The sequence below is a fragment of the Myripristis murdjan genome, chromosome 4, assembly GCF_902150065.1.
Source record: "Myripristis murdjan chromosome 4, fMyrMur1.1, whole genome shotgun sequence".
NCBI lineage: Eukaryota > Metazoa > Chordata > Actinopteri > Holocentriformes > Holocentridae > Myripristis > Myripristis murdjan.
Genome location: NC_043983.1, coordinates 4,120,996 through 4,144,787, shown reverse-complemented (window position 1 = coordinate 4,144,787; position 23,792 = coordinate 4,120,996). Strand labels below are relative to the sequence as shown.

Here is a 23,792-nt window from a genome sequence, read left to right as displayed (position 1 = left end):
AATACAACAAAGCGCTTATAAATAATAATAATAATCGTTATTTATAAGCACTTTAATAATACCTTAAAAACAAAACAAACACACAACAGGAGTTTCCTCATAGAATTTGTGTAAAAAAGTATGAATATCTGAGAAAAGAGGCAAAAATAAACTGCACTGAGGGAAGTCATTTATCAGAGGTTGATGTGAGAAAATGTAGCTGTATGCACAGCGAAAGTGAGCAAAAAAAAAAATCACAATTTCTGCATTTTTTTATTAACACATATCAACATGTCCACTTAAAAGGACTAAGTAGCAAATATGTTTCTCTTCTGCATTCGACTGAATACAAAAGGCTAAATTCTGTACATTCACTAAGGCTCTGTTTTTAGGGAAAACACAGGTTTCCATAAGGCAAACAATATCTAAAGGAATGGTATTAAGTACATTTTCCAGCATGTTAATTCGTTTTTCAGTCCCTCCTCACAGTACCAAGATGCAAGTTTGTTTCAAAAACTGCTTTGCCATTTCAATTCATATTTTACAACCTAATACACAGGAACAAGAAAAAGGCAGGTATAACATTTAAAAAAAAAAAAAAAAAAAAAAAGTTAATTCACATTATCAAAATGTGTCATTTTGGAGAGTTTCCCTGTGTAAGTTAGGTTGGTGTCAACAAGGGAAGAGTTTGGAATGTCGCTGCTGCATCATCTAACTAAATCTGAATGCATGACAGGTTTAAGAAATGTAACACACAGAAATGACTTGAATGTAGTATGAACTCAGAAATGAGTATCCTATGCAAAGTTAAATAAATTCATACATGAAAGCCAAACTTCTGTACTGTCACCAGCTTGGATTGTTCCAGCCTGATCAGATACAAGCCTTTCTTTCCTCTGCATGTGAGTGTGTCACCTCAAACTGCATTGTTACTCTGTCACTTTACTCACACAAACATTCAAACCTCTCAGAATGTGACCTAAAGACATTTGCCTGAACCTTTAGGGTTCACTCATGATTTTGGTGCACATGTGGCACTGAATTTTAACATTTCAAAACTGATTTGCAAAGTATTTCCTCTGGCAAATGTCACAGTGGGGAGTGGTAGTGAGTGGCTGGAACAGTGTTTTTTCCTTCCTGTCCCATGGCACTAAATGACCATCATGTATTCGTGGAGGGGTTGATTGGGTTGTTGATCAATACCAATGGCTAAAGAATTACTTTGGCCTTGTGCTGAGATTTCCAGCTTTAAGAACTTTAAGAGCTTTAAGAACTGCATGTGCTGTTTTGAAACAAAAACTTCAGAGTTTCAAGACTCTTCCAACCCCCTCCCACATACTGTCATTTTCAACTGCTGCTCCAGGCAAGCCTTCATTTAGGCTCTTAAGACTAAAAACCTCATTCTCAAGACAAAAAAAAAAGCAAATGCCAATGTAGCTTTATTATTCCAGCATTTTGTAGGGTGATGTGTTGTTTCTCACATGATGCTTCTCGTGAATGTGTTTAATTAGCTAGCTCAGCTGCGTCACTGTGATAATGTGTCCTTGTTTTAATAAAACAGGCCATTGGAGACCACTGGAATTTTTAAAAATGCTGCTTGGTGGATTCGATGTATGTATGAGTGTGTTTGTGTGAATCTTGACTAGGCAGCAAGGTCACGTTCTATGAGGCATGTGTTTACCAATAAGCATGGAAGAATTTCATTTTAAATCGGGCATGCAGTTTGATGTGATGTTCTCTCTCATTCAGAAAAAATGGCATGTATAGGGACTAGTGTTGTTCCTGCCTGATAATCTCATTCCATATAGTTATTGGACATCTTCTCTTGAATTGGCAGATTGTGCATAGCCTTTTCACTTTACGTTCACCTCACAGAATGTTCCAGAAAGTCAGCGATGGTGCAGCAAAGTTTTCCTCACATGAAACACTGATCATTGACTCCCCCTTCGTGATCAGGCAGCACATCAACTCAGGCCATTTTTGCATGACCGTGCAAAGCAGCAGCATAGGCTTTGACGCCCTGCCCTCACTCGTCCCAGCCTTGCTCCCTCATGGAAATATGCAAGGCCAGGACTGCTTGTGCCTTCCCCAAGTGGATACCAGACCTTGCTTCTCAGTCCAGACAGACGTATGGCAGTATGTTCAACTTGCTTTCATCTCCGTGTGGGTCTAAGGATATGCACTCTGTCCAGTCATACCAGTTGTCCTTGGTGTCATAGCAGCCGTTAACCCCAGGCCAGTGCTTTGTGTGTAACCGGTCGAGATCGTCCTTGGTGACCTCTCTGCAAACCCCTGGCAAGTCTGTGGCTGGCACACTTGATGCCAGCACATGCGTTTTCCTGGCCTCTTTGAGACGGTGATCCTCTTGTTTCAAGTACTCGTTCATGAAAAAGTGTGCCCCAGAGGTGTGCGCCCCCGACGACGTCAGCACACTGCTTTGCTGGCTCAGGTACGACTGGATGATTTCATTCCTCGACAGTTCCTTCCAGTTTGTCTGCTGGAAGGGACACGGAGGAACAGGGGGATTCTGCTTCAGCAGTTCTGTCCGTTGAAGATCAGGTCCATGGCCTAGCCTGACCTCCACCTCCTGGCCAGACTCCTTGTGGAAGGAGGGTTTAATCTGCCCAGTTACCGGGTCAAAGGTTAGTCTCCTGTCTTTTAACCTAACTGGTTTAGTGCTGTCTTCTACAGTCTGTCCGTCTAATTTCACCATATAGTCCTTAGGTCTGTACTTCTGTCTTTTCTTTTTCCCTGTATTGCTAACAGCACCATCTTCATCCAAACTGACCCCCTCGGCAAAGGAGGAGGCATTTGAGTTGTGTAGGGAAGTACTGGGAGGCTTGGATAACCAGCTGCTCTGAGAGTCCAAATCTGCAGACCATGAGCCAGCAGTGTGCAAACCCTGAACGCAAACATTTAAAGGCTGTGGGGAAGGCAAAGGGGAGGCCCCCAGCCCAGAGCCATCCAGAGACCTGGGACTCCTGGCGGGGCTTGAAAGACTTGATCCTTTTGGTGCTTTTGGAGTTCGAGGACTGTGTGAGGAGCAGCGAGGGCTTCTAGGCTGATACTGCCCTCCAGAGGAAGCCTGCTCCAGCCTGGCATGCTGCTGCAACACGGATGTTTTCAGCAACGAAGAAGTGCTGGGGGGTTTGCTGTATCCTGGGGAACTTGGGTGAGGTTTCACAGCGTTGACAGGGATTTTATTGACCCTGTCATTGTCCAGATGCTCAGAAATCTCCTTGTCTGAAGGCTGATGCACCCGAGAATCCATCACATCGGTATAAACGTCAGGACCACCACTGATTCCATTTGTTGGCGGCCGCGTGGTGTTTTGGGTTTTATCATAGGCAGTCATTTTGGATATTTTGGCTGGTAAGTGCTGTCCTTTCTGCTCGCCTTTTCGTTTTCGGTTGCCAGTTGTCTCCACCCTGGGTGAGTAGCAGTTGTTAAAATCATTTCTGTTCTTTAACTCTGGAACTGTTTTACCTGATGGTGTGGTGGCAGCTGGAGCAGAGAGGTCAGCTCTGCAAGGATGAGCACCACCATTGGATGACCCTGATGTGCCCATGTGCCCCTTGGACAACAACTCATTCTGCCCCGGTTCAATCAACTTCTGCCAGTTTCTCAGGAGCTTCTTGGCCCTCTTGGCCAGGTCCTCATTCTTGGTCTTCTTCCTTACATCATTGATCAGCTTGCCAAGGCGGGTTTCCTTCATGGAGATAAATGTGGTGTTCAAGAGCAGCTGTGACTTAATTTTGAAAAGCTACAATACAATTTAACTTCAGAATTTTCAACATAACCTACCTCCAGTGCCTCTTTGGTGATAGGATATTTCTCCAAAAGAGTAATCACCTCCATAACTGCCACCATATTGCATATCTGCTGAAATATAACACATGGAGATATGCACATCAAGTTATCAACACATCAACAAGTCCAGAGGCTTTTGCATGAATACTTGCATATCTACATGTAAGCTGAGATCACCCTAATTCTTGCAGTCTTACTATGCACAAATTCTGCAACCAAATGAGGACAGTGATCACTCGAAGGGCAATAATTTGAATAGACTTTCAAAAGTGCACCTGCACATCAAGAAGCACTTCACCACAACTGGTTTCATGGTCAAAATGACAAACTGGAATTACATGCAAATGCACCCTTTTTACTCACAAGCAGACGTGCAGCCCACCCAGTAACGATACTAACTATTACATCCAAATGAGACCATTAGTTATTTAAAACCCAAAAGAAAAGAGATGTGACCAGTGTCTGCTCATTTTGGTCTGGGTTTTGCAAACTTCACTATACTGGAAACAGAGCATTTCCTGGCTTGAAGGCCAAGATTACACAGGAAACTTTTTGCTAAGAATATGAGTACAACTCCACAATATGGTTTGCTTGTTTACCCATGCATGTTGGCAAGTAGCATCCACAGTGACTAAAGCTTGAGTTTTCACTAGTACATCATTGTTCCAAGAGTGAGTGGGAGTACCCTGGGAGCACCATACCTGAAACTAGGGATGGTTGATGATGATATATGATTTTTATTTTTTTTTTTCTTTCTATTACTAAGGTATAACTAAAGTAAAGCTATTAGTTCATATAGACGATCTAAGGAATCTTTTGGCACTAGGTATGACATGCTAGGTTGTCAGCAAGGGGTCTAATCTTACTCCAAATTTAGGCTAAATTTTGGTGGAGCAAAAACTGACATCTGACCTCTCACCTCCAGATGTCTGCATGAAAATGGGCTCTCTGGGCACCCACAGGTCTCCCCTTTGTAGACATGCCCACCTTATGCTAATCTCATGCAATATGGGGCACAAACCATGCAGGTTTTTGCATGCAGTCCAAATGTGTTCTTGTGGCCTGTTGTAAAATGGTGTATTTGTGCACACTGGGGCCTAAACAGTCTTGGAGTTGCATCAGTTGGCTCTGACTGGAAAGCTGAGACTCTTGTGGATTCAATGAGCCACATTTGATTCATGTGTGATTATGTTAGCCCCCATAGTAGCCATTTCATTGTAGTCACACCATTTTTGAAACTTCGACTGTATAACATGGCCAATTCTGACCTTTAGGATAATCACAGCTTCATGAAACTATAATCCACAAACTACATGATCATTTGGGGAAAAAAAAAAAAAAAAAACTGCAATAAATCGTAATATATAATTGCAGTACTAAAGAATCGACACCCGAGTATTACTACAGTATTGAATCAGGACAAACATATCACCCCAGCCCTAGTAGAGACCATCTGGAAAAAGTTTGCCAGTAATCTGTCAGCAACCTTAAGATACCTTAACCCAGCTAACTTTACAGTAAACAACAGTAATTGCATTTGAAGCTAACTGCGTCCAGCTTTTGGCTTCTCGTCTTGTGGGTCACGTAAGGAAGTCTGCATTCTACATCTCAATATCGGCAAAGTAGTCAACTTAGCTAGCTACCTAATTAGCCAGCAATAGCTAGTTAGCCAAGTAGTGGAGTGTGTGACATTACTAGTGCTCACAGAGCTACAGGCGAGCTACACAGCTAACAACTACTGTTTATTCACTTGTTGCCACCCGTTTTGTCAGTGTTGCTGGGTGACTTGGGGTCGGTGTGGCCTCGTTTTCAGCCTCTCCGTGCCCGTTACGTTCCGGTTGTTGTTGGGAAGACAACCAGCGGGTTACTCACATTGCTCTGACCGTCGACGGCCTGCAGCAGCCGGTCTCTCAGCAGCTGCGGAGTCGCCGCTGCCGCTGTCATCGCCTGGCGGTGTCGCGGGTCTAGACAGGAGAATCCCCCGAAGAGGCGGCGGTGGCGAACCTGCCGACACTCACAGGCCCAGCAGAAGATGTTCTCTGAGAATAAGCATCATGTTGTATGACGCTTATTCCTTTGTTTTCGACGCCGCCGTCGCGTATTTTGGTTATTCAAATGTCGTCAATACGAAAATCCTCTTTGAGTACGGCTACCTCTCCGACGGTAGCCTCCTCTCCGGCCTTCTTGGCATCGGGCTTTTCTGAAGCGCTCGGGAAAAGCATGATGGGAAATTTAACTTAAAGCGTCGGCTTCGCCGTGCGTGCGCAACCGTGACGCATACGTGTGCGCGCGGCTGTCAGGAGCCTCGCGGAAATAATGGAAACCATATAATAAAGCTATATTGTTTACCTTTACATTCTGAGTTGGTAATTCTTTCATTTACATAACGGAACCACCAACAGCAAAATCGCTCAAAGCCGACCCTCCTGTTATCTTTTATTATCTACAGGGTTTAACGTCTCACAATACATGATTAACACCTTTTTTCTTCATGCTTAATAAAGAAAAATCTCTTAATGGTGGCACCTGGGTAAACATAAAATTAAGATGCTGATGATTTTATTGAAGAAGCCATTTAGATCATCAACAACACATAAAATACCTGACCCATAAACTTGAGTAACGATTTTAATTAGAATCATTTTCCGGGGGTTTAAATTATCCATTGGAGTCTAATTGACCCCAATACAATTACCAGTGGCAGGTACATGTGCCTCTGGCGTTTTCCTTTTTTCTGTTGAAGATCTGTTTGCCCTGTTTGTTCTTTTCATAATATGATGTGTGTAGATGTTTATTTGTTCAGTAAGGAGAAATCAGTTCTGTATAATCCTATGAAAAACTGTCACATAGTTTGTTGTTTCCAGTATTAGTGCATTTGACGACTGAATAATGTCAGTATTGTAGTCTAATAAAAATGGATTACTGAAAGCACATTACAGCTGTGGGACCAGGGGTCAAGGTGACTGGCATCCTCCTGAAGAATGAAGTTAAAAAGAGGGATGCCTTCCACAAGACTGTCTGATTAGATTCTTGTGTGTGTGTGTGTGTGTGTGTGCTTGTAGGCTTTTGTGTCACAGTTGTGTCATCTGTCCCCCTTTTATCCTCTTGTACTTTGACAGAGGTGAAGGTCAGTGAGTGAGGCTACATTTTCTCTAAAGATATATGGCAGCCATGACTGATGTAATTTTATACTGTGTGTTTATGTTAGGAAATGTTTCCCTGCAGCAGCCACAGTCAAGGCTCAGCGCCTGGCAGCTGAGCCATGTAACAGACAGCAGTAAATTAGCACAGTAACAGTCTATTACAGCACACTGCAAAATGAGGTCTACAGTCCTCTCCTTGTTTTCAGTAAACCTTTATTATAAAAATGAAGGAGATATAAATTATTGTTCCCGAAATATAGGCCAATATCTCATAAATTTACTTTAAATGCAGGTGGTACTTGAAGTTGAAAAGCGATGAGAAGCCGGACACGGATGTTTCATTCTGACAACAGCACTGAGATCACATGACATGAGCTGTATGACTTCAGACATCCTTTACAGCTGGAACACCTTCAGTTTTAGCGGGCTACTCCTCAGAAAAGCACAAGACTGACGTTACAGTTTGAGGAACAAAAAAAAAGATAAGGACATTTGTCCTTCTTTTTCCAAAAGTGGTATGTCAGGATTTTCTATATTTCTTTCTGCAAGTGAGACAAGAAAAGAGAGAAAGACAGAAGACCAATACTCCAAATGTAAAGGTGTCCCTCAGGGCAGAGAACCAGCTTCCATGTTGCCTGGCCACAGCAGGCGTCAGTTTTCCAGATCAAACTGGACAGCTGAATGAAAGCTGGTCACCTGCTGGGAACTGGTTGGTAGAGTAGACAGCTTATGAGCCACACACAAAATTTCCTACGATTTTACATACACTACTCACAAAAAGTTAGGGATATTTGGCTTTCGGCTGAAATTTAAGTAGAAGCATGCACTGGTGATTTCCTCATCTCAAACAATTTCTTGAAACAAAAGCCAACAACAGTGGTGGATATACCACAACAAAAAATGTCAGTGTCAATAACTTGTCATGCGCCCTTGAGCATCAATTACAGCTTGACAACGATGTCTCATGCTGTTCACAAGTCGACTTATTGTCTGCTGAGGCATGGCATCCCACTCTTCTTGAAGGGCGGCCCTCAGGTCATTGAGGTTCTGGGGTACAGAGCTCCGAGCCTCTACACGGCGACTCAGCTGATCCCATAGGTTTTCTATGGGATTCAGGTCTGGAGAAAGTGCAGGCCACTCCATCTGAGGTACTCCAGTCTCCAGCAGCCGTTCCCTAATGATACGACCTCGATGAGCTGGAGCATTGTCGTCCATGAAGATGAAATCAGGCCTGTGTTGTTCATGCAGGGGCACAATTACTGGATTAATGATGTTATTCAGGTAGTATGGGCTTGTCACTGTACCATTCACAAAGTGTAGGGCAGTTCTGTACTGACTAGACACACCTGCCCACACAGTAACACCACCACCACCAAAGGCTCGTCTGGTGACAACAGTGGCTGATGCATAGCGCTCTCCTTGATGTCTCCAACATTGTTGGCGGCCATCATTTCTGCTCAACATGAATCGGCTTTCATCAGAGAACAGCACTGAGGCCCACTGGTCCCTCGTCCAGCGTAAATGCTCCCTGGCCCATGCAAGACGATGACACCTGTGCCCGGTGATGTCGTCAGGTACCCTTGCAGGTCGTCTAGCACGCAGACCATGCTGATGTAAACGGTTTCGAATGGTCTGACGTGACACTTGGGTGCCTCTCACCTCCCTTAAACGTGCCTGGAGTTGAGTGGCATTCATCATCCGGTTCCACAGGGCACTGCTCACAATGAAGCGGTCATCAGTGTGGGATGTGGCCAAAGGACGTCCACTTCTATGCCTTTCTGTGACTCTTCCAGTCTCGCTGTATCTCTGTTGCAACCTGCTGATGACACTCTGTGACACTCTAAGCTCAGTGGCCACTTCCGTCTGAGAACATCCTGTTTGAAGCCTCGCAATGGCGATTTGCTGCTGATCAACTGTTAGGTGTCGTCTTGGTCTCATGATGTCAAAATCTGAACAGCATAATGAGGAGGACTGTTTAAATACCAATTCTAATTGAACCAGGAAATTTATTGGTCGATTCATAGATCAAACACCTGTTGTGAATTTTGCCATTAAGCTCCTTGTTATAGAACAGCAACTTGTGCAAAAGGTACTGAAACACTGAACAGTTGGACATGTGCATTCAAAAGTTTACAGAAGGTCACATTAAGTTCACCTGTAAAGGTTAGAATGCATTATAGGTTCATCCTGAAATTTCACCCGAAAGCCGAATATCCCTAACGTTTTGTGAGTAGTGTATAACTGGTCACCATTTTCCATCTTGGCATCTCTTTAGAAAATAAACTGATTTAGTGCAGATAAATCTACTCTAAAAAGACATCAAAGAATACAAGACAACACATGTCCAGCAAAAGGCAGAGATGACTGCATATTTACAGCTTACACAAAACACATACTGTATGTCCAAAAGTGACATTTTCATTCCAGGAGTCTGTCTTACAAACATGTAAAACAAAATAAATATATTGAATTTTTTTGTTTTGTTTTGTTTTTGTTTTTTTTAAATGCTAAACTGTCAAAAGCGGGGGAGAGTTTGAGATGGGTGGTGGAGAAAACTGAATATGATTCCTGTTAAAAGAGCCTAGAGGAAAGCACGGGCCTATGAAGGAGAAGTTTCGAACGTCCATCTTGGGAAGTTTCTGTGTGTGTGGGAGAATCCAGCTGACACGCAGGTGGATCAGGAACCAAACAAGCTGCAAAGAGGGAAGACATGGTGTTGTTATCAAACACTTCTAGAGGGAGGAAGCTCTGATACACAGCCTTCTCTATGTCTGTGTCACAGAGAGTGTGATCAGCTATTCAAGGAAAAATCACGCAGTAAACAAAAAGGATTGTGGGAGAACGTTTCGGCTAATGGAGGCAGAAGTGGATGAGGCATATCCCAACACTAGATGGTTGGTGGCTGATATCAATGCCAGTGACAATCTGTAATTCCTGATACCCGATTCAACAGATTTGCATTCACACAGCGGCCTTTTCCCCTGACATCACATTCAGGGTGGAAAGCTCAAACGTTTTCATCAGAACAACAACCATCCCTACAATATTGTCACAATATCATTAACAAGATATTTGATCAAATATATTGTGATATTTTGTCCGCATCGCCCAACAAAATAGTAATTCCAGATTAGAAGAACTGCATGAAATGTCCTGCTGTAACAATAAATAGGATGGCATGATTATGTACTCAAATTTTGATTTCCAGTGCTTAAAATAAGGACTATGGTTTTTATGTATTTCAGCATTTAAACATACAGGCTAAGGCTACATTGGAATAACAATGCTGAGGTACAGAGTGAGGGATCAAGTTACATTGATATTACTGATACTACGAACACTAATACTGGTATTTCAAAAAATTTGGTATCGACTTGGGATCCGAGTAACAATTCTCATTCAATGCCTACAATGCACTGAAAATGTATGCCGACAATGAAGAAAGAGGTGATACTGTCTCCCATACAAACCTGAGAAAAATATAGCAAACATATTCACTATGACATAAAACAAATTCCTAAAGCATCATCATAACTAGGGCTGGTGTGATATGTTTATTTCCCGATTTGATACTAAAGTGATACTTCGGTGCTGATCCAATATGTACTGTATAAGTATTGTGATTAGATATCATGATTTACTGTGATTTTTGTTTTTGAATTCTCCTCCAGTTTGTGGCTGTAAGGTTTCATGAGGCTGTGATTCTCCTAGAGGTCACTATAGGTCATTTTATACAGTGATGTCAAGTTTGAAAAATGGTGTGGCTCCAATGAAATGGCTGCTATGGGGGCTAACATCATCACACATGAATCAAATGTGGCTCATTGAATCCACAAGAGTCTCAGCTTTCCAGTCAAAGCCAACTGATGCAGCTCCAAGACTGTTTAGGCCCCAGTGTGCACAAACACACCATTTTACAACAGGCCACAAGAACACATGTGGACTGCAGGGTTTGTGGCCCAAACTGCATGGCATTAGCATGAGGTGGGCATGTCTGCAAAGCGGAGAGCCGTGGCTGACCAGAGAACCCATTTTCATTCAGAGATCTGGAGGTCAGAGGTCAAGGGAGCCCGCTGACAACAGCCATGCCAGATTTTCCCTCACGAAAACTTAGCCAAACTTTAGAGCAAGATTTAGTCCCTCTTTACTTTAAAATGATTCTGTAATTAAAACAATGATTTATAAAATAGTATATAAAATGAATCTTTTTACCTAATCACAAGCCTTTACACACTTTGAAGCAGTGTCTTACTTACAGGATCATGCAGAACATTATGAAGATGTTCCACAAAGCAATGAAGATCCGGAAGTAGCGCAGGCTGAGCAGGAACTCTCTGATATTGTCACCTGGGAGAAAAACCTATGATGGTTTAACAAGGCACATACCAAGTGCTCAAAGTATAAGCATCTGAAAATCTTTATTTCTCTTTATTGCTCTCTCTCTCTCTCACTCACACTCACACACACACACACTTACACACCTGTTGTCGGTGATCTGGACTCATCTCCAAATCCTTGTTGCGACTCCCTCCTTTTGCTGCAAAACATTTCCCATTAACCTCCTTGTAGCCACACTGTAGTTCTACTTATATTTGCTACAATGACGAAGTTTATTACTATTACGACAATACTCACAGCTTGAAGTTCAGCACAGCTCCTGCGTTCACAAGTAAGGTCCTGAAAAGCAAGCAGAGAGAAATTAGGGCAAAGAGCCACACAGTTTTACCTGCAGTCTTACCTGCTAAGCTAGCTGCTGAGCTGGCATTAGCACAAAGCTAACTCGTTATTCAGCTCGCTAGCTAGTTAATTAGCAAACTGACAGCACACCGGGCGCGAGCAAACACGCCAAACACAACATAACCAAAACTTCAAATGTCTCCGTGTGTAAAGTCAGCCACAGTTCAAACGTTTTACCCGAATATCAAGAGGTCTCCGATCATTTTGTCCACATCACATCACATCACACAAACGATTTGCTTCCGTGTTCACTACGCAATCGGGGAATTTGACCAATAGGAGCATCGCCTGGGATAACCGGAACAGTCAGACCTCAGTCTCTAGCCATTAGCCACAGTGTGCAAAACCTCCGTATGAAAAGTTGGTATTATAATGTAGTTCTGTTTATAGGTATAATAACACTAATATTAGAACACAGTTTAAATGTCATTGAATTTTCAGAGAATATTCTTCAGGTCGGCGTACAACACTGTCGGCTTAGGGTTTCCACACTGCTACAGTGGGAAGACCCGCACTCTTGAAGTTGAAACCCTGTTGAAATAAAATGCAGCATTGTGGAGTGCTCATTTGCCGAATTGATCAGAAAACGCCATCGATTCGTATCATGTCTTAAGCTGCAGTGTTCCTTTGAGTGTATTCACCGATAAGCAAGGAAACATTTCATTGTCATTTTTTCTAAACGGACTGGCTCTAGCGCTCAAACCATACAAGTGAACAGCACATAGGCCTACTGGGTCTAGGTAGTTTCCAAGGTTGTGTGTTAAATGTAAATATAAAACAGAATCAACACCAGTGCCTTTTGTGACAATATAAAAAAGAGACTAGGGTTAAAATTATAGACCTGTATATCCAGTTTACTTACATTTCTTTAGGCTGCAGTCGACTTAATAGGCTATAACATGTAATCCCATAGTCCTAGAACAAAAATGAAGAATGCCAAATGTTAATTAATCATGTAAATGTAAATGACTTCGCATTGATCACAATTTAGCACTAATTTATTTATTTTTTAAGCCTACAAAGTTAAAGGGAGGATTCAAAGACCTGCTGTGTAAGTTTGTTGGCCATGCCTACATTTCCCATAGACCACCACGTCTTTGGTGAAGTGGATCTTGGGAGTTGAAGTAAAACAGATCTATTCCCCCGCTTTTCACGTAAAACCAAACCAAGAGTCAAGTCTCTTTAAAACCAAATAAATATTCATCTGAACTTCAGATTAATAATTGTTATATTAATAATATACTGACTATTATAGATAGGCCTATTTTACAGTGCTTGTTGGATTATCCTAACAGTGTAGGCTAAAAGCCTATCAATGGAATTTCAACAAAGACATTAGGCTCAATACCATTATCACTCAACCCACGGCTGCTGCTGCTGAAGAACCGTTTTACTTTTTGAAAATATATGTTCAAAATCAGAACAAAACATTATGTAGGCTATGCATATATATTTAGCTTTTCATTGATAAAAAAAAAAATACAAATACAAAGAAAAAAGCCTGGGTTGCGATGATTATTATTTTATTTTATTTTTGTTTTCCAATTCATTATTAGGCCTATTTCATTACTGCGCCCGTAATGACGCCGTGTTTACACCATGTGGAGGGATATGTCCTTGATAGTTTATTAGCCTTATCACACATGGATTTGCACATGGGATTATTCCATTACTTGGCCGCGACTCAGCAGCGGCGGAGGAGCTGATCCGGGCGTACTGATGCGGTATTATTAGGTGGCTCTAGCCTTTACATATGAACGCGTCAAAACACGGCCACGTTTGTGCTTTCTTCAGATAAAAACCACCGTCTGACATGACGCCGCGGCCCGTGTGGGGATGCTGATTTGTGGACAAAAAGCCTTTCCTTCCATTTGCGTGTGATCCGAGGCAGCCGACATGGACAGCTCCTGCAGGCGACGCGGAGAGAAAAGACGCGGGCAGATGATGATGGTGATGATGATGATGATGATGAGGCTGTGGAGATGAGGAGTATTAATAGGAAGGCTTGAGTGTCACAGGCTCTTACTGTCAAGACTGGGGGGCTTGGTGGAGAGTCGCCGGACCAGGGGGGGCTTTCCAATTCGAAGTGCGCAGTTGGAATTAAAGAAAGTGCATGCAGTGTAGGGACTCACAGGTGTAACATCTAACATGGAAGTGCTGTCAGTTCTCAATTTGGGCGAATTTGCCCAAATTTTCTCCAAGATGGGAATGTTTCCAGTGTTTGATCTGGCGTATTACATCGTGTCCATACTCTACCTCAAGTATGAGCCAGGTGAGCGCCTTTCTGCTTTGTTTGCTCCTTTTTTTGCCATTTAATGCGACTTATTATTTTATGCGTATTGCCTGTGCCTGTACTGCACATTATTTGGCAGGTAAAGCCACGAGGACGGTCTTCTATGTATCATCCTACCTCATGCATACTGTAATATTCACAAACAGAAAGTAATAATCTCCATATCCTTACACTGTATGTTTTTAAAGTAAGAAATCAAACATTCAGAGATGACCCCGAGGAAACAGGTTCTTTAGTTTTCCTGAAATATTCCTTCAGGAACTTGTACAGCACTCTGTGGTGACTTTATTTCACTTCATTGTATTTCTTATCTCCAAATGTGTTTGTCTAATATTCCTCTAAGGAGTCGCTGATATCTGTATTATAACCTTCTAAAATGTACTACAGTATCGCTGTTGCCCTGTTTGGTAAAGGAATGTTCTTGCAGCAACCTGACCCCATTTTACATTGAGGAAATCACTGGAAACCAGCCACCAGACTAGATTAAACCACCCAGCTTTGGTTAATGCCTGACATTTTCCAACATTTAACTCTTTTCATAGAGCTGGACGAGTATGAAATCTGAGAGAGAGAGCCTGTGCATACCAAAAGCTTAGGCAATAAATAGAAGCTCCTGAAATAGATGTCAGTGGGCCTCTGAAGCCCCTCCGGCTCACAGACACTTGTAGAGTAGAATGGAAGGTTTCACCTCAGTACATTTGAATATCAGCATGCTATTTGCATTGAATCAGCATAGGATAAGCTGTGAGCAAGCACCCATGTGTCAGCTTTTGTTGACTGTGTGGACTGAAGTTCCTCTCTGTAGATCCTATATCCTGAACTAGCTCCCCCCATAATACTGTTTCAGCCATCATTTACTTTCCTCAGTGTCAGTCCTTTAAAGTTTGCTAAGAGCATTATATAGCAGATGAAGCAGCAGCCACCCTTTTCACCTTCAAAAAGCATTCAAATCCTGGATTGTGGGCCCAGAAGTCCAATATTTAATATTTGCCTCATCAACTCAGAGAGATGTGTTGGACTTCTGTTCCCACAATGCAGTCATCTGGCCACAACACAACTGGATTCCGCTGCTTGAGCTGTTTGGAGAAACCTGCTAGGAATTTTATGCTCAAAGCTGTAAAAAGATGGCTGGTGACATAAAGAAATGTATGCACGATGATCCTGCCAACAGTGTTGTTGAAAATTCACTGAAAGCAAGAAATGACTGAATGACTTTCATTTTGAATTTTTGAAATTTTTGCCTATTCAACATTCATAGCTGCTGAGGTTTGCAACTTTGATAAAAAGTCATATGTATACGGCCATGCACAGATACAGTTAGTATTCCAAACATTGTTAGGAATCAATACCAACACCACTGTTTGCAAACTTTTTTCCCCCTGGGAATCCACCTCTTAAAAATGACACTGCAACCCCTTTCACATCCACAGGGAGTTACATCCTACCTTATGCCGTCTCAGTTAAAGTAAATTTTCCCCAATAATGTGAACTGTGAAGAATGTTGTTTTCTCACCGTCAGTTATGTTGAGATCACTGATATCAGACATAACAGGCCTCATCTTCTGCCATCTGAAGCTTATTTTCGAAGTAAGTGCTGCGAAATGGCATTGGTCTTAGTCCCTTTTCCATTTTTATTAACAGGAACATATTCATCATGAATTTAGACTTATTGAAATCAAAATGATCCAAACAACGCAAAGTTATGGATGTGCGGGTCTTGGACTGCTCCTGGTCTCTTGATCACAAAGTGAGGTCAGACATTCTTCAGGTGAATGAGATCAACTTTGTGGCAGTCAGATAACGCATTGGCACAAGTTTCAGTGGTGATAGACCACGTTAATAACAACCAGAGTCAAGGCAATCAAGCACAGTTGCAGCTTTGTTGGAATAAAGAAACAGCACACAGGGATGTCTGGTTAAATTAAGCTTTATTACTTACATCTTTATTTTTTGCACATTAGGACCTGTTACACTGCTAGTACCAAAAACTCTTTGTATATTAGCAATTTGGGAACTTTAAGGTTAGGATTGCCCGACATTCCTCTCATCGCTTTTGTGTTAAAAGCACATACATAATGCAAATTTAAAACAGGTCAAAGTGCATGTTGTGTGCTTGGTATTACCTCCACTGGTGTGAAGGGCTCCCAGTATTCAATATAAAAGGCCTTTATTTCGTCAGGGCTCAGGCACTGAAGTGCGTTCCATCAGGTTGCGATCAGCCATTATGACTTCTGGACATCATGACTTTTTATTTTGGCCTGAATGTTACCAGCATTCAAATGGCCAGCGTGGCTAACATTTGTTCTGCAAGAGGAACTCATATTCACCATTCCTCACACACGTCTGCCTGGAGTTTCCCAGCTCACACGACATGGCGGAAGAGCACATGAATGAGTTTGGGGGTCGGTTATCATGATGGCAGGGTGGGGGGAGCGACAGGAGGCGTGTTGGGGTCGGAGGTTAAGTCAGGCCCGACAGTTGCAAGGCAGGAGAAGCAATCGAGCAGCATGTATTTATAGGGAGGCATTTCTCGGGATCAGATTGCTTTCGAACCGTGCACTAATCGCGCCGCAGCACTGATACCCACCTGTTGTTGGAGATCTCTGCAGCACAGCAGCCAGCCTCCGCTCACTCCCACGTCTACATTTATGTCACACTAGCAGCAGCCTGCACCAAAAGCGTGTCTTTACGTTGGCCAGTCTGTGGGATTTGTTTCGTGCTCTCCTCAGCTCTGTATCCCATAAAGGCCCATGCATGTGTTGGGTTGATGAATTGTCAATTCATAAAATGAGTGCAGAAACACTGAGTCAGTATGGAGCTGTGACAGTGTGGAGTATTATCAGGGTGTGTGCTGCAACCGTCCACTGGGCTTGGAGAAAGATAAAGCATTGGCACACAGTAGGTTTTGACTGATATGGGGTTTCGAAGGGCAATTTGTGCATTAATGCTCCCTCTGTTTTGCACCAGCATTCAATAGCTTTAAATTCACCGTTGAATTTATGGCAAAAGTTCCAAGCGTTCGTTGCTCCCTGTGGTATTTTGTTCGTGTCAGAGTCAGAGACGGCATTAAAAATAATGAAATTCTTCTAGCGTTAGCAGCTCTCTGAAGTAAGAGTGACTCACCCCACTTATTTAGTGGCAGGGAAACCATGGGATACATCAAGTCAAAGTAATTCATTTGCAAATAATTTATTGGTCGAACAAATAATATATATAAAAAAAATGTATTTGCAGGTTTCACAGAAGTAGCTGTGAACATGAAGGATCAATCATACTGGCTATGGATGACATTTTCCTGCTGATGTTCTTCTACTATCACCTAAGACTCCATAACACACACACACACACCTGACACTATCACCAACTCCCCAAACCGTCTTAATACACACGCAACACCAAATTCCTGCACGCTCGGTTCATGTGTGATGGTATTTTGTCTTTAGTTTTGAACAGTTTGACTGAGTGCAAGTGCAGCAGGCTCCCTGACAGGACTGCGTGTGTGTTGCAGGGTCTGTGGAGGTTTCCCGCAGGAGTCCCGTGGCCTCCTGGCTCTGCGCCATGCTCTACTGCTTTGGTAGTTACATCCTGGCAGACATCATGCTCGGAAGCAGCCCCCTCGACTATTTCCAACACAACAGCCACATCCTCCTGGCCTCAGCTGTTTGGTAAGGACGGCCCTCCGAACGGTTTTGGCCTTCACTGAGGGGGAGATGTTTCAAGGTCACGCTTCAGCTAATGGGAGATTTGGCTGGGATGCTTCAGTGGAAGACGCTCAGCTATGCAAGTTGTTTGCTGTGATATTTTCATGCTGGAATAAGCAAATCGCTCAGAATAGGAAGCTCTAAGTGGTGGGTGGTAAAAATTCTCCACTAGTAGAAAAAATTAACTTTCACTGTGGAAGGGACAGAGTGTCAAGAGCACATATTAGTAATCCAATCCAATCCAATCCACTTTATTTATATAGCACAATTTAACAAACACAAGGTTTCCAAAGTGCTGCACAGCAAGATAAAACACCACAAAATAACACAAGAGCAGAATAAAAGGTAAAAAACACAGTAGGATAACACAATAAATAAGATAAGATCAATTAAAATAAAATCAGATAAAGTAAGTAATAATAATGATAATAATAATAATAAAATAATAAAACAGAATAGGATAGAATAAATAAAATATATAAAAATTAAAATAAAATAATAAAATAAAATAAAAATAAAATAATAATACAATTATAATTTTAATAGAATAAAATAATTTAAATTGCAAAAAAAACATGCATTCATAAAATCATAAATCATAAAAAAGTAATGAAAGTAATGAAAGTGACGCTGTGAACCAAGCTGTTTGAGCTCCTCTCTCACTCTGCCCTCTCTGTCTCATACTCAAACACAGGTACCTCATCTTTTACTGTCCGCTGAACCTCTTCTACAAATGTGTGTCTTTCCTGCCCGTCAAGCTGGTGCTGGTCGCCCTGAAGGAGGTCGTCCGCACCCGCAAGATCGCCGCCGGCGTCCACCACGCCCACCACGCCTATCACCATGGCTTCTTCATCATGGTCATCGTCGGCTACGTCAAAGGTCGGTGTCTCCCCTGGCATCCCGGTGGCTCGGTCGGCTAACAGCAGTCACCGCACAGCCCAGATGGGACATCAAGGCAAAATGTTTGTCTCGGTGCAGCGTTAAAATAGATGCTGACATGAACCAGGCCTGTGATAAGATAGGCAAAAGTTGACGAAATTTGATGTTATATAGTTGGACAAAATAGGGGTTTTTGAATTTTCATGGTCTTTGCATTTTCAACTTCATCTTTGATTGGGAGATAGAAGAGAGAATTGTTGTGTCAGGACTCCCCAAATTATGTGATCCATCTCTGTCATGCTGTAAAGATGAAATCATATAATCCATGGAGGGATGTGATAGAGATCGTTTGTCTTCCTGGTTTGGGGATGTTTCCTGAAGTACCGTCTTTACAACTTCAAAGTTTTCACACCTTTTTTTTCTGATCAGCTGTCACAGTTAAAGCAAAGTTGAACTCTGGCAGAGTGTTGGGTCGTATTGTTCCCTGGGTGTGATTGGAGCCCACATGGTGATGAAATCTCCTCATTAGCTGCTCTGGGCTCCCCTGGGCTGCTGATCCACAACACTGGATTTCTGTCTCCCCATTCACTTCCATAGTGCAGCAGATCAGCCCCCACAGTAACATTTTTAGCATGTAACTGAACACAAACAAAGTGGATTCTGCCATTATATATATAAAAAAGTCATGATACCCATTTTTTTTCTGTATAACAATTATTTATCAAAGTGCTGTATTTGTACTAAGCAAAAGTTTCTTGCAGACACTACCAGTCAGATCTACTTTCCACCTCAAACAGGAAAATAACAAGAACCTTTAAATCTCTTCAAAAAATGAGAAGCAGAACTTTTTAAAGGTTTTTTTTTTTTTTTTTTTTTTTTTTTGATATTGACAGTATTGCTCCACTCTGGAAGTGAATGAAGAGATATAAACACAGCATGCTGAATTAGTAACCAAAAGGATATTATTTGAGGATATTTCACCACCATCTTTAATTTTGCTTAAACAACCACACTTATTTACAGGTCAATAGCAAATTGCTAAAACTAATGCTAATGCTATTTTGTCATTGATGAACTGAATCAATGTGTGCAGACACGCTTATACACTGTCAAAGGACCTGATGACCGGAGATGCTGTCAAAATCTTTAGTGTTGATGATGTTGTGTGGCAAAGTGGGAGAAATCATGCGGAAGTAGAAAGCAGAAGTTGTAAATTCAACTAAGGACAAGACATGCACGATTTAAGAGGTTTACACTCACAGCTGTAACGATACGGTGTGAGCGCAGTATGAGATCTGGTCAGCCAACAAGTCATTTATTAGCCAATAGCGCCATCATATCCAAATTATATTATATATTTGCTGGACATAAGATTATGTACTAGGCAAAAGGAGAACCCCCCCCCCCCCCCCCCCCCCCCCCCCCCCCCCCCCCCCCCCCAGCCCCCCACCCCCCCCCCCAACCCCAACCCATTTGTTTTTTTTTTTTCTCTTCACAAAAGTACTCAGTAAAGTCAAAAAGCAGAAAAGCAAAAACAATCCCTCCAAAAAAGTTCTCCCCCGTCGTCCACCTCTGTCCCAGGCAGCAGCAGCGAGGCAGGGCGCTGCAGGCGTCCTCCATGCTGAACAGGGCCAGATAAGAGCAGTGAGGCGAGACACTGACTTTTTGTCCTCAATTTTTTTTTTCCCACTTTCTATTTTTATCCTTGCAGGGTCCGGAGTGGCTCTCATGTCCAATTTTGAGCAGCTGCTGCGTGGTGTGTGGAGGCCCGAGACCAACGAGATCCTCAACATGTCATTGTAAGTGTGTGTTTTCAGCCCCTGGTGGCCAAATATGCTCCACTACCTCCTGGAGCATGTGAGCATTTTTAGATCGATGTGTAACCAAAGCCTACGCCCTGGCTTCAGGCAGATCATAGACAGTGTTTAGTATAGACGTGCTCGCATACTGGTTTTCACAACTCTTATTTTTATCTTAATATATGAGCACCGACTGCAATAGGATACACAACACTTTAGACTACACTGGTGTGAAGTGAAACTAGGTATCTCTCTCTCTCTCACTCTCTCTCTCTCTTTCTCTCTTTCTCTCTCTCTCTAGATAAATAGGTTTAGATATAGATATAGATGTAGATATAGCTATAGTGTACCTAGTCTTACTTCATACCAAGTACAAAATAAATGTATCTTTGAAGTAACAATTGAAAAAACTGATTTCTACTTTTGTAAAATAATTTAATGATTTTTGTAAGAGTGGATAATATTTAACATTTTGGAAATCTTGCACTGTCTCCTGCTGAAAATTGATTCATTAAATTTTTCTCATTTGTATTGTACCACTGCAAACACATTTAAGTCACTGATGGATCTGTAAATCTGTTGTCTTATGATATCATATAACCATCACCAATATCACCCCATCACCTTCACAGCTAATTCATGCTTCCCCCCCGTTTAAAATGCATTGCTGTTGGATAAAAACCTCAAATCTGCAGAATGTCAGCCTTATCTAGGAGGCTGTGAAAATATTTCTTCGGCATGAGAAATCAGAGAACGGTTTAAGCCTTCATCTGGAAATACAACATGAGTGTCTGAGTTGTCTTTGCTGACAGTGTTTTGTTGTCTCTCCAGCCCGACCAAAGCCAGTCTGTACGGAGCCCTTCTCTTCACCCTGCAGGAGGCGCACTGGCTGCCAGTATCTAAGAGCACCCTCATCCTCATCTTCACCCTCTTCATGGCCACATCCAAGGTAAGCTAAGCACTCGTGGCCTGTGTCTGTCAGCCAGGTCCTGAGTTTGGCCACGACTCTCTCAACATACCTTTGCATTTGAGGCATTTTGCTGATATGCCTTTCTGCTTGCTGATGGGGACAAACTGGTCACTGAAATCTACAAAATTCCACTTACAGGGTGATTTCTCTAACCAATAAGAACTACATGTCTACTCTGGTCACCAATCAGTCAGGGAATTGATTTTAAAATTTTGCTACTTGTCTACAAAACACTGAGTGGTTTTGGGCCCAAATATATCTCTGACATGTTTGTGTCAAATAAACCTTCAGGGACCCTTGGGGCATCTGGGACTGGTTTCCTGGCTGTGCCAAGAGTTCAGATACAGCAGCGTTCTGTTACCATGCAGCACAGATGAATAATAACCTCCCAGATGATATTAGACAAGCCAAAACTCTGACAACTTTTAAATCTAAACTTAATTCTTTTTTGCACTGCCTATTCTGTCTTGTAATAGTACTGTTGCATGCTTGCATTTTTCTATATCTTTATTTTGTTTTATTTTTTGTCATTCTGTAAAGTACTTTGAATTGCCTCTGTGTATGGAATGCGCTATATAATCAAAGCCATTGTGCCTTGCCTATGATTTTGTACTTAAAATCTCGTAAAAATTGGGCTGGAAAGGAGAAGGGCATCCCAGCACCGCTAACTGAGACACTGCAGATTCAACACATTTCTCCAAGTGAAAAAAAAAAAAGTGATTGTTCTTCCACAGGAAACGGCACTGAAACTGAAATTTTGGTGCAAAATCCAAACTCAGCAGTGAGCACACTCTTCCCAGAGGAGACTGGTGTCATGAACACACACTGTGTAGCAAGTTACTGTTTAAATCAGATTTTCCACTCAAATACTTAGAATCACGTTTAATTACTAATTTGATCTATTAGTTGCCGAAATTTAGTTTCTGATTAATCTCTAATTAATTTACCAGAGTAGTGCGACTACTTAACATATTATTCCAAAATCACATCTGTTTCTGCTATCTGTGATTCTTTGGTAATTATATTAATTAGAGGTTAAATGAGCAACAATCCAGATAAAATTGGACTCTTTATTTTGAATTAGAGCAAATAAAGGACAGAATATTGAGATACGAGCACACTCATATACAAATACAGATTGCAAGTTCCACCAGGCATTTTCACATGTTCACCACATTAAAAAAGTAAAAAACAACAACAAGGTAGCTCATGTTTAGGCAACCAGATGAAAGCTTCTCCTCTAGTAGAAATCGTGATGCTGGGAATTGATCTAGGCAGGCTGGAGTTGAAAGCAAATGTCAAGTAAATGAACAGATTTTTCTCACTTTTCGTGCTCGTTTCAAGACGAAAGTCTAAAGACAAAATGCCTTTAACAGCAGCCATCTTCCCGTCCTCCTAGGTGGTGATGACTGCCCGCCACTCTCACGGCTCTCCCTTCGCCCTCATTGAGTCCTGGGTTTGCCACCTGCTGTTCGGTTCCCCTCTGGGAGGCAGTGAAGAAGACCACCACCACCACGCAGCCCCAGCCGCCCCGTCCTCCCCAGTCAAAACCAAGGAGGAGCTGAGCGAAGGCACGCGCAAGAGGAAGTCCAAGAAGGCAGAGTAGGACAGTGTGCTCGACCGGTGGCACGGGGCTGACAGATCCACAACATCCACAAACTGTGTCTGAGCTCCCGTCATGGCTTCCACATGGTGGGCTCTCCCATTCCTTGCCAAGGAAAGGGACAGTTTGATGTTTTACCAAATGAGGCCCTTCCTATTCGCGCAAAGCGGTGCTTTCTGCATTTTACATAGTACACAGACTCTGTAAATACCACGGCATCAGTTTCCCACTTCAGACACCAAGCCAGCCAGCACATTTTTACCTACTTATTGATGTGTTTCTTTCTCATCCGTGAAAGCTCTGCATCTGTGTGCAACAGTATGTGGTGATCCACTTTGTAGGAAACACTCAGCTGGTTTAGTATTGACCTTTGTTCTACTGAGTATCAGTGGGTTTTGGTTTCTGTTAGTCCATCAAACCTTATTTTAGTACAGAAAGAAATTGGAAAGATAAACAATCTGATTCCTGATCAGAAATACAAATGTGAATGAAGCAACAGAGCTGCTTTGTACACTGAGATGAAGAGTTCCTTCATGTCTTATAATAAAGTCATGATAAAAGTGGCGTCCTGACTTTTCCTTTTGTTATGCCACATCCCTTTCTTTGTTCTGGTTCCAGCAATGCTACTTCCAGCTTGCCATAGCCAATGTGTAATGGCTGACATAATTCATTGATTAATAATTATAATAAAAGTTTTAGCGCTTAGGGGATTCCTTAAGTAATTTCAGTGAAAATGCCAGAGTCTAGGAGTCAGCTGGATATCAGGTCATGCAAACAGAAAGCTTGCATTACATAACCCCGAAGCTGTTGGGCGGTCACAGGAAAGGACTGAGGTCAACGTGAGGTCATGTCCTGACAAGGTTCAAACACCCCTGCCC

At 42.2% G+C, this 23,792-nt stretch overlaps 3 protein-coding genes across 5 annotated transcripts; 1 reads left to right on the top strand and 2 right to left on the bottom strand.

The window, feature by feature from the left end:
* Positions 1-233: 233 nt before the first annotated feature.
* Positions 234-5,985, bottom strand: LOC115357605 (mediator of RNA polymerase II transcription subunit 26). 2 transcript variants are annotated; one of them, XM_030049161.1, is made up of 3 exons: positions 5,662-5,733; positions 3,784-3,861; positions 234-3,688 (listed from the first exon to the last, which is right to left on the bottom strand). In XM_030049161.1, exons 1-3 carry the CDS (start codon positions 5,731-5,733, stop codon positions 2,093-2,095), a joined length of 1,746 nt encoding a protein of 581 aa, XP_029905021.1. In that variant the 3' UTR covers positions 234-2,092. The 2 variants fall into 2 exon arrangements, with proteins under 2 accessions (XP_029905021.1, XP_029905022.1); XM_030049162.1 differs by having other exon boundaries at positions 2,093-3,688; positions 3,784-3,858; positions 5,662-5,985.
* A 3,290-nt stretch (positions 5,986-9,275) lies between these two features.
* Positions 9,276-11,968, bottom strand: smim7 (small integral membrane protein 7). 2 transcript variants are annotated; one of them, XM_030049540.1, is made up of 5 exons: positions 11,847-11,962; positions 11,568-11,609; positions 11,414-11,469; positions 11,189-11,279; positions 9,276-9,625 (listed from the first exon to the last, which is right to left on the bottom strand). In XM_030049540.1, the coding sequence occupies exons 1-5, from the start codon at positions 11,870-11,872 to the stop codon at positions 9,610-9,612; spliced, it is 231 nt and encodes a 76-aa protein (XP_029905400.1). In that variant the 5' UTR covers positions 11,873-11,962; the 3' UTR covers positions 9,276-9,609. The 2 variants fall into 2 exon arrangements, with proteins under 2 accessions (XP_029905400.1, XP_029905401.1); XM_030049541.1 differs by lacking the exon at positions 9,276-9,625 and adding an exon at positions 11,032-11,074 and having other exon boundaries at positions 11,137-11,279; positions 11,847-11,968.
* Positions 11,969-13,335: 1,367 nt separating this feature from the next.
* Positions 13,336-23,478, top strand: tmem38a (transmembrane protein 38A). The gene is made up of 6 exons (XM_030049539.1): positions 13,336-13,941; positions 17,471-17,627; positions 18,358-18,542; positions 20,254-20,341; positions 21,173-21,290; positions 22,711-23,478. Exons 1-6 carry the CDS (start codon positions 13,818-13,820, stop codon positions 22,915-22,917), a joined length of 879 nt encoding a protein of 292 aa, XP_029905399.1. The 5' UTR covers positions 13,336-13,817; the 3' UTR covers positions 22,918-23,478.
* The last annotated feature ends 314 nt before the right edge of the window (positions 23,479-23,792 follow it).